At 34.6% G+C, this 10,750-nt stretch overlaps 1 protein-coding gene across 5 annotated transcripts in view; it reads right to left on the bottom strand.

The window, feature by feature from the left end:
• Window positions 1-6,622, bottom strand: part of LOC108968914 (glycerol-3-phosphate dehydrogenase, mitochondrial) — a 37,692-nt gene extending 31,070 nt beyond the window's left edge. The window contains exons 1-4 of one of the 5 annotated variants that reach the window (XM_018933263.1): window positions 6,542-6,622; window positions 3,732-3,850; window positions 3,403-3,669; window positions 1,139-1,251 (exon numbers count right to left, since the gene is read on the bottom strand). In XM_018933263.1, coding sequence (XP_018788808.1) covers window positions 1,139-1,251; window positions 3,403-3,669; window positions 3,732-3,836 — 485 coding nt within the window. In that variant the 5' untranslated portion in view covers window positions 3,837-3,850; window positions 6,542-6,622. The other 4 variants (XM_018933261.1, XM_018933259.1, XM_018933262.1 and 1 more) reach the window with 4 other exon arrangements.
• Window positions 6,623-10,750: the final 4,128 nt, after the last annotated feature.

Here is a 10,750-nt window from a genome sequence, read left to right as displayed (position 1 = left end):
TTTTTAGTTTTAATTGTTTTACATTTTTCATAAGTGGTCTTGAATGATGCAACAAATCCCTTCGTTTACATATTTTTTTAGTAAGATTTCAATCTTGCCATCGCTCGTTTCCAATTGATAAACGTCAAAACCTACTAAACTCGATTAGCTGTCAAAGTTCAGTAGGTTTTGACGTTTAGCAATTGCTTTCTCACTTCCAGTGAGAGAGGAGTTGGGGATCTCATTATCTCTGCTATGAAATACGATTGCAACCGAAGCCGGCTATACGTTTACACTCACGTCCAGCGAGAGAGCAAGTATTGGATATTCAAAGGTCAAAAGTCAGTTGTTCTAATATACTTTAAAAAGATTTAAATAGTTTCTCCATATAATAAATAACCACTATATAGTAATTTTTATTGGTACTAAATGTTGGTTGTTTTAATTTAAATACCCAAAAATGATTATTTTGTTATAAAATGTTATAAAAAACGCTAATTTTGAGGTGCTCTCACACTGGAATAAGTTGAACGTTCCTTTTTCCTGGTTTACACGATCGTGATTGCCGAAGAACAGATTGTTCGTATTGCACCAGATCAGTTGACGTTGGCTGATACACGAATTGATTAACAATGTTGTCTATACTGAACTGAATTGATTTGATTGTGTTTTTGGCATGACTGTTTGTTCTGATTTTATCATACTCGTTGCAGCTCTCTGATGTACATTAATTAATATTATATGTATAACTCTACTTCTATCTCGATTTGTTTTAGGTTTTGCAAAAAGGTTAACAAAATTATTATAAGCTGTGAAACATATTGTGAGAGTTTACAAATATTAATAATAGTGATAAAGCAAAGTAGAAAATATACCGCGGAGTTTCAATTCTCAACACCGTGTATGATACAAAATATTTGGGGGTTTGCGGAGAGAAAGACCATAAACCATGCAGAATAATTCCGCCCTGAACATCAATGCAGATTTAGATGCGGAACGTCAACAGTAGACTAAATTTTTCTCTCAAACAGTCCGTGTGGAAATGCATCGAGTACAGTATTGATTTACAAATGCTATGCATTCAGCTTTTATCGTCAAGATATATGTATTTTGTATTTATACATATGCGGCAAAGAATTAACTAAGTACTATTACTTACTGATACACAGGCAGCATTATTGGTAAGGGATGAGCAAGATGCGGAGCTGATTCTAGCATAGATGCCCGTTCCTGAAGAGCTTCTTTTACCATTCTATACTGTTCAAAGTCAAGCTAAAAAATAAAAATTAAGAAAATAATTTTAATCCGGTATTATAGCATCGTTGCTCCCGTGACCATTCAAATTCTTCTAAATTCAGTATTATTCGAATAATAATATACAGTTTTTAGTATTCAGAATATCGTAATTCGTCAACCATGTATTCGATTAACCGCTCACTTTCGACGTCCCTGTAAACCACTCGTTTCTGACTATTTGAAAATTTGGCGGTCATAAATTTTTTCTACGTAAGTATATAAGTTTATAGAAAATTTGCAGTATATACGCGCGCAATTGGATTTTTAAAAACTTAACAGAAGCAAAAATCTTATTATGCTTGGACTTCAAAAAACCCTCATTTATTAAAATACTCGAAGCAGAGCAACTATTCGAATAGTCGGTCTACTGCGATTACTATTGATCCGTTAATAACCATACGAACGGTTACAAACAGGATATTCGAATAATGGGTTTTCAGGTTATTTCAATAATTTTAATGCCTGGTTTCACAGTCTATACTTAAGTTGTGCTTAAGATAAAACAGGAAAATAGTGTTCTACAGTTAATACTTAAGTTCAGTAGGATTAGGAGGAATTTTCAGTTATTTGTCAAAAGAAAAATAATAAGAAATAAGATATTATTTTTTGTGAAAAATATGGAATCGGATTGGAATTTCCACCAGTTCCAATAGGTGCTCCTACTCGCTAGCGGTAAAATTTCTTCTGTTGTTGCCATATATCATAACGAAATTTTATGGAAAATGTGACGTGAAACGCAACCGACTACTCAGTCTGCAACAATGCTTTGCTAAGATTTTATTTGGTCACATCTTAAGTATGGACTGTGAAACTGGGCATAATAGGGGGATTGTTTAGTATCGCGCCGCTTAAGTATCGTTTATGGAGAAAAACAGCGTCGGGCTACCCCCCCTCCCGACCCCTTATTGGAAAGAGGAAGGATCGAACTTTTTAACCGGGTTGTTCAGGGTTCTTTCGCGTAGAACTCCTTTCTGTACTGGAGGCCTTCGGCGGCGCTTTAAAAAAATAACCGTGGCCGGTCCAACACCGGCTACGCCGTCCACAGTATTTTAGCATTGAGCACCTTTCCTCCACAGTATCTTAGCATTTCATTCCTTTCCGTACTAGCGGCCTTCGGCCGCGCTTCAAAAAAATAACCCTAGTCGAGTCAAAACCGGGGTGCTCAGGGTTTTTTCGCGTAGAACTCCTTTCTGTACTGGTATCCTTCGGCCGCGCTTTAAAAAAATAACCCTGGCCGGTCCAACACCGGCTACGCCATCCACAGTATTTTWGCATTGAACACCTTTTCCTCCACAGTATTTTAGCATTTCATTCCTTTCCGTACTAGCGGCCTTCGGCCGCGCTTCAAAAAAATAACCCTGGTCGAGTCAAAACCGGGGTGCTCAGGGTTTTTTCGCGTAGAACTTAAAAAAATAACCATGGCCGGTCCAACACCGGCTACGCAATCCACAGTATTTTAGCATTGAACTCCTTTTCGCGTCCACTTCATACATTTATTGCTAAGTGGGTTTAATTTATTCCCTTTTGTTCGTGCTTTCTCGGTAATTTGACAGTTCAAATTAGGCAGTCATTTTGGTTTTTCGCATTATTGAACTGAATGCAGAAAAAGGTGTATTTTATTTAAAAATTTACAAAGAAATTAACAATCAAACGTAATTAAAAACATTACTAGTGGTTTTTATAATTCATAAGTAATATACATATGTGCGTGAAAATGTATCCATAAATGGTTTGGTACAATGCACAACAGATGAAAATACACTAGCATATATTTAGAAATTTGCAAAAAATAGCATTTTTTAAAGTGAATTTGTGGAAAAATTTGTGAACCGATTTTTATAAAATATGTTTTAAAACAAAGTTCAATAGTTTAAGCATACATGCGTGTTTAAAATTTTCCATTTGGTTCTCTCGTTTAGGTACGGTGAGCCAAAATTAATCGGCGCGATACTAAACACAACCCCATAATAGTGCTAGTATGTATCGATATAAGTAGATGTGGAATCTTTTATATTTCGTAAAAACACTTTAATTTTGCATTCACATAGTGCATGATTTCAACAAACAATTTATTTTATCAACTACAGAATAAATAAATATATGGTATGTCAGTTTATACATTCTTACCCCAAGTATAGCCTTCTGTAAGTAACGAACTCCTCCATGAATAAGCTTTGTAGAACGAGAAGATGTTCCGCTTGCGAAATCGTCCGCTTCAACAAGAGCAGTTTTTAAACCTCTAGTAACTGCATCCAAAGCGCAGCCAGCCCCTGTTGCTCCTCCACCTATTATTAAGACATCGTATTCCTCGCCACTCTGAAGACTTTTCATTTGATCTGGTCGAGGTGGTAAAGTACGCTTTCTCTTTGGTGGTCGTACAATTTCATTATGAACCTTAAAAGAAAAAAATATCAGAAGCTTGAGGTAATATTAACTTTTTAATTAAAGTTTCTTACCACATAAGCAGAAGTATTTCTATCTGTGCAAACCCAAGTGGCAGCAATTGAACCGATGCATGCGCTCAAGGCAGTCACTCCGAATTTATAAAAGCGTGATGTCATGTTTTCCGATGGTTCTGAAGATTGATAAATACTAGAACTATGAATTACGGTTAACTACGGTTAAGAAAATTAATTTTATAACTAAACGATTTTATTATACATTGTACATTTACTGACAAAGCTACAGACAAAGTAAAGTAAGCGTAATTTATTTTGTGTGTTCAGTTTGCTCTCATACATACATACTTATGTAGTTTTCTCAAGCAATACTGATCATGCGCATCTCAAAACCAGCGACACACAATATGCTTGAATTTAATATTTTGTTTCTAAAGTTTACAGATAGATGTCCCTATTGGAACAGAACTAAGGGTTTCATCTCTTATCTGTAATATACAAATATTTTATTATATAAAGCTTTACATAAACATTGTACTTAATGTCTTTGTATTAAAAGAATTTAGAGTATTTGAAATTCATGTTACTTTTATATGTTATAATATTGTATTAAAACAATTTATCAACTTGCACGCACAATTTTACCTACTATAAAAATTGTGGTTGCATAATATTACGCACTAAAATGCTTCATTACAGAATCTTCATACATATATTAACTCATATTTTAGTATATATTCAAAATCAAACTTCAATACATATAAAAATTCCGTTTAATTTTGTTAAAATTATTAATTGCAACATATTCAAGGTTACGATACTCCACTAATTTAAAATTATTACTAAAAACATTTCTGAATTTATGTTGTTTTTTTTAAATAAAATTACGAAAATGCTTGGCTATCTGAAACTTAAAATCTTTAATGGAAAATTTCATGTCAATTAAGTTGTGTTTAATCAGTGGATTACGTTTTTATGAGTACTTATATATGTACATACATATCACAACTATATACCATACATACATTTAAATTTTAGTTTACAAACATACATATATAATAAAGTACCAGTAGCCTTATTATTATTTTTTTTTTGTTTTTTTTTTTTTTGGAGAAGAAATTTTTAATTTAAATAGAACCTTAAACCATTTAATTGTTTGTAAAAATCTCATAAGGGGGCAAAAAGTGGTTCGTCTTTACCATCGTGCATACATCTTTCATCTGAAAGTATCAAGCTCGTGTACACCTCCGTTTTTAATATATAAATTAATTTTTTCGTTTTGTGTTTTTATAGAACATTTATTTATATTACTAGATAAAAATTACATAACGATTTTTATTTAACTTATTTTACTTGAATTAAAATTTAAAAGAAGAAAAAATTTATAAATCTCTATTAAACCAAACAGTAAATTTCCATTGTCAAGTGAGCGGACCTACCACAATTTTATTGTTCTATGATACATGCATTTGCCGGCGCGAATATGAATGTGTATAAATATACTTACATACCTATACGTGTAATACCGAGTCAAAAGAACTTTCTATTGTATTTAAGTTTATATAATTTCAGGTCAAGCACAACAAATACCGGGAAGATTTTGTCTCTCTTATGTGTGATTGAATATACATACATACATATGCATATATTTTTACAGTGAAAAATTTACATTTAGAATGCAAGTCATTTGGCAACTTTTGATATGTTTAGATAATATAACATCCCAGTAGAAATGAAGAAATGATAGCCCAAATGAAAAGGGCCTAGGTGTGCATACTCGCTATACATATCTATATGTATGTACATATGTATTCATATTTACATATATATTAACTGTATAGAGTAAATTAATACTCCAGATCGTATCATATGTTTTCAAGTTTATATGTTTATATCCAGCTGAAATGCAACCACTTTTTCTTTAAATTTAGTCAAAGTAATTGACTTTTTAATTACTTAATATATTATTGTAATTTCACACATTAAACATACAATGACTATGTGATACAAGTTTTAAATACACCACTAAATTTCCAAATATACAAACCACTCTATGCAATAATATATTTTGACTGGCAAAAACTTTTTTAATTCATTCCCTTGTATAAGAGCCATTTTTTGGCGCGAGATTAATTTATTTTAATAACTAAACATTCGTAAACCTAAACCACTCTTGCAGAGTAAAGCTTAGTAAGAAATTCTCATCGCTAATATGTATGTATGTATGTATGCCATATCATTTGTATTTCTCTGAGAGTTTGTGTATTAAATAGAAGTACTCAGAACTCGCAGCAATCGCTTCACACATTTAATAAATGTGCATTTCACACCACCATACATACATACATTTGTTAGCGTATAGATACTCTCACACGTTATACTTATGATATAAAATCTATGTGTATAAATGTATATATGGTGGTAGCATATGTATTTATATATATTTTTACGTACATTTTGTTCACATGGAACTGTCATGACAGTTCTTAACGGCTTTTTTTGACCTCTAATGAGATATCTAACATACTTAAGTATGTACAAAGTGTTGATTAAAAGTGAAAAATTGCACAATTTGTCGCAAATCGCCAACCTCACATTATTACATAAAATCGCGAATTACATTTTGATAGAATTATGATAGCAACCATTACATCAGAGCAATACACCTACTGTCAAATATTTTACAAAAATTATATCCGTTGTAAACACTCACTTTTTAACTATTTTTGCGTAAATATACGTATGTTTGTATATAAGTCACTATAAGGCTTATAATTATCTTAAAGTAAGTACTATTTGCCTTTATAAGAAGGAAACACAAGTTTGAAGAATGCAAGTTGTTGCAATTTGTGCACCTTCTTACTCACCAGAGGTTGTGCAACTAAAATTTACATAAAATAAATTACCAACAGTTGCTAATATAGCTGCTGTTAGATTAGAGCAAAAGGTTGATATCGAAGGGTTTCATTTGATTACAGAAGAGAGCTAATGAAATAACATTTCACATTGTTAACGAAAACCCACTAAAAACTTTAAATTCCTTTCCTCCACATTTATAAAAGCTTTTAGATATGTTAAAGAACATTTATTAAAAGCTTTGTAATCAACCATTGATCGAGCTACTTTACTTACTTTTGAGGATGACTGTAAATATGGTTGTACAAAAAAGGTGTTTCGTTTATAAAATTACTGTTAATACTTTATTATATCTATAAGCAGCTGTATAAAAAAAAGTTGTTGCCCGCGATTTATTAACAAATTTTGATGTTTTCCAGAGTTTAGATTATGGATTTTCATTAAAGTGTTCAATATGCTTTAGTTTTTACAATTATAGATTTTTTGTTATTTTATCATTTTTGTTAGTTAAACATCCTGTGATCCCCGTTCTCATGCTCCTATGAAAGAATGCAAAATTTATGCTGAATCTTATATATAAAAATGAATCGCAAAATGTGTTGCTAAGCGCATAACTCCACAATGGCCAATTCTTTTATCTAAGTGTTCGTTGAGGTTCACAGATGTTCAGAAATTTTCGAATAATTGCCGGAAAACCCGCAGTCGAGAACGGCTGAACCAATCTTGAGGAAATTTTCAGAGGTTGTTCGCTGTGGATCGGGGAAGGTTCAGAAATAACAAAAACCGTATAATTTTCGTACGAAAAAGTTGGAAAATTGGACAATTCCAAAAAATTAATTTTTTCCATATTTTTCAATTATTTCAATTGTTCAAATTTGCCATTTGCATTTTTTATTCTGGCTTTTCAATAAAAAAAAGTATAGAAAATTATTCAGTGAAAACGTTATGTGTGTTTCACACAAAGTTATCAATTACAGATTGAAATTTGTTATGATGACAAGAGGAGGTCGCGCTAATATCGGACGGCGTTCTTTTTGGCATCGGCATCCATTGGCAGCCAAAGGCACATGACTCAGGATGCGATTACATACTCGTATGTGAGGAATTAAGGATCGCGGTCAATCAGCAAGCGATCGTTACGATGTCACAGCACGACTTTTCAAACAGCAGCTACGATGTTTGATGGATTTTATCTTGAAGTAACGTATGCATATATGGTGCTGGTAGATGCTAGATGTGGCAAAAGAGATGTTTGCGCCATGCACACATTCTTTTTTGGATAGTGGATGGTGTTTACACCAGATCAGATTGTGGAAATTCCTGATCCAGAGAAAGATCCAGTATTATACGAAGTGGTGGAAACCAATATGGTTCATGGACCTTGCGGTCGCCATAATTACACTTCGGTTTGTATGACTGACAATAAATGCACGAAACACTATCCACGTGCTTTTCTTTCGGAAACATAAACTGGAAGTGATGGTTATCCACTCTATCAGTGTCGTTCCCCATATAACAATTGCGAACATTCAGCATACAATTTAGAAGAGTGAATATCGAAGTTGACAACACATGGATCGTACTAAATCGATAAAATACGTTTGTAAGTATGTCACCAAAAGAAGCAACATGGCGGTAATTGGTCTTGATTGGTATGGTCGATACGTGAACTGCACTAAAGCGCTTTGTAGGATATTTACTTTTGCAATTCATGAACGTTTTCCGAATGTTGTGCCAAAGAGTGTATTTCAACCAGTGGAAACACCGCCAGCACTAAAATTAACATTGACGAGTTTTTTCTCAACTTTCGTCAGTGATCCGTTTGCGATAATATTGCTCTATTCGGAAACACCTTGATATTATACATGGAATGCATCATCGAGGAAATAGTTACGCAGGAAGCAAGGCTAAACAGTAGATGGGCATCTAAGTCTGCTCTCAACTAATGCATTAGGAGGAATTTACACAATTCACCCGAAAAACGACGATTGCTTTTACCTTCGGTTCCTATTGATTAACGTACGCGGTTCAACTTTACTTGAGTCATTGCGTAGTGTGAATGGTTTGGGGTGTGAAATTTTTTGAGAAGCCAGCCAGCATTACAATTGCTGAAACATAAAAATCAGTGGAATCACATGATGGACGATGCGACAGCTACTTCGAATGCAAAAGAAGATCGCAAACTTTTCGGGATAATCATTTCGACATATCAGCCTTCAAATCCGGACAATTATGGGATACGAACAAAAATGATATTGCGGAAGACATTTTATTTGCTAAAATTTGGAAATGGATCAATTCCGATTGATACTTTCGGTGATTTGATATCAATTCTATCTACCGTTTATTAATTCATGAAAGATGAACTCGTGACGAATGTTCGGACATTCGCCAAATTATCGTAACTTAAGTGCACGCGCAATGTTGGCTGCGAAAAATGTCGATGTTGTTGACTTAGACTGGAATATTCAAAGTCAAATTCCGAGAGACTTGCGTTAATACAAATCGATCGATCATCCTTACAATAAAGATATCTCCGTGAATTATCCAGTATAATTTCTAATTACTTTGGAGAGGCTTGGTATGCCACCGAACCACTTTGTGTCTCATGGGTTGAGTTTTTGCAGGTTTGCGGGTAGGGTGCAATTTTTGAATAACATCCGAAAATTCTGAATGTTGAACCACCAGTGCAATTTTTAGAAAACTCAAGTTTAGCTCTTCTGAAGTCAGATGCCGTCCCATGGAGGATTTTGGTGGTCGTCTTATCCATCATAATATGTAAGCGGCCACACGAAACAATTTTTTATGAGAAGAAAAATTATCAATAAGGTGCAATATTGAATTTTTCTCAGTAGCTAAATTAGTGTAAACGTATTCTTTTTCTTCTCTAATGCTTCGTCTTCTGGTGAGAGCTGGAAGTGGTTATTAATTGGCCATAATGCAGGGTCTTCTAGGAGGAACTGTGGACCCCCAAACCATAACACATAACAACCCCGAGACACTTGATCCGCAGGATTTTGTTTCCTTGGCACATGTCGCGAGGGTCGTAGTGAGGATGGATGTGTTTTAATCCAATGCAAAACTATTTCAGATTCTGTCCAAAATGTAATTTTTTCGAAATATTGATTCAACATAGGCGCTACTCTTGACCATAATTTCGAAAGAAGATGTGCTGCCGAGAGCTCAAGACGCGGAAGAGATTTRGTCTTCAGCGGAGCCACTCTAGACTTTGCAATAAGCAGCATACATTTAATACCACTAGCAGATTGGCTTCGTATCTATATGCAGCATCCGTACGCTCTTATTGAGGCGTCGGCAAAGAGATGTATTTGCAGATGGCACTCGACTCAACGTTTACGTAACGAGGAATGCTTATCGATGAGAGCTTCATTAGGTTGGCTCTGCCAGTTCTGCCAGCTAGTGTCAAGGCACAATGGAATTGACTCATCCCAATCTAGTTTTTGAATCCAAAGCTCTTGCCATAAGCTTTTTGCTTTGGTAACCAGTGGGGCTAGTAATCCAAGAGGATCAAAAAGGCGAGCAGAAACTGACAATATATTTTTGTGGCTCGCAGATTATTAAAATTGTCATCTAAAACAAAGCGAACCAAATCCTCTTTCGGCAACCAATGGATTCCTAAAGTTTTAGTGGAATTTTTGTCATTGAAACTTAATGACTTTTCAGTGCAATCACTGTCGAAAAATTTCGGTTTCATAGGAATGACCGAGTAACTGACGGTAAGCGTTTTCTGCAGTATTGGTTGGTTAGGACCATTTTTAATTTGGCCAACAGCTAAATGATCGAAAAATGTTTCAGCAACTAAAAGGATGTCCACTTTTTTAGATTTGTGGAATTGCTGTTATGGTCTAGATGATTGGCCGAAATGCATCGCATTACCCAGAATTCCGCCGAAAATTCATAATTATTTAACCGCGACTTGACAAACGCGCTTAGTGTTGGAAATGCCAATTCCTATTACACTTAGTGTTTTGTGGTGACGTCGAATCCGCAACTTCTGTGACAAGTCCTCAGTCATAATGTTAACCTGGGAGCCTGAGTCCAGCAACGCTCTCGTAGGCAGGTAATCTCCACAGCTGGTCCTCACTAAAACTACTGCTGTTGCCAACATTACCCGATCCGGAATATTTGCTGTATGCATGGCACGTGTGGTAGATGGTTGCGGATGAGGTGCAGCGGGGAAAGAGACAGGATACTGGTGC

Source organism: Bactrocera latifrons, unplaced genomic scaffold (assembly GCF_001853355.1).
Source record: "Bactrocera latifrons isolate USDA-ARS-PBARC rearing strain unplaced genomic scaffold, ASM185335v1 scaffold_232, whole genome shotgun sequence".
Classification (NCBI taxonomy): domain Eukaryota; kingdom Metazoa; phylum Arthropoda; class Insecta; order Diptera; family Tephritidae; genus Bactrocera; species Bactrocera latifrons.
This window is presented reverse-complemented; position numbering and strand designations above follow the sequence as displayed.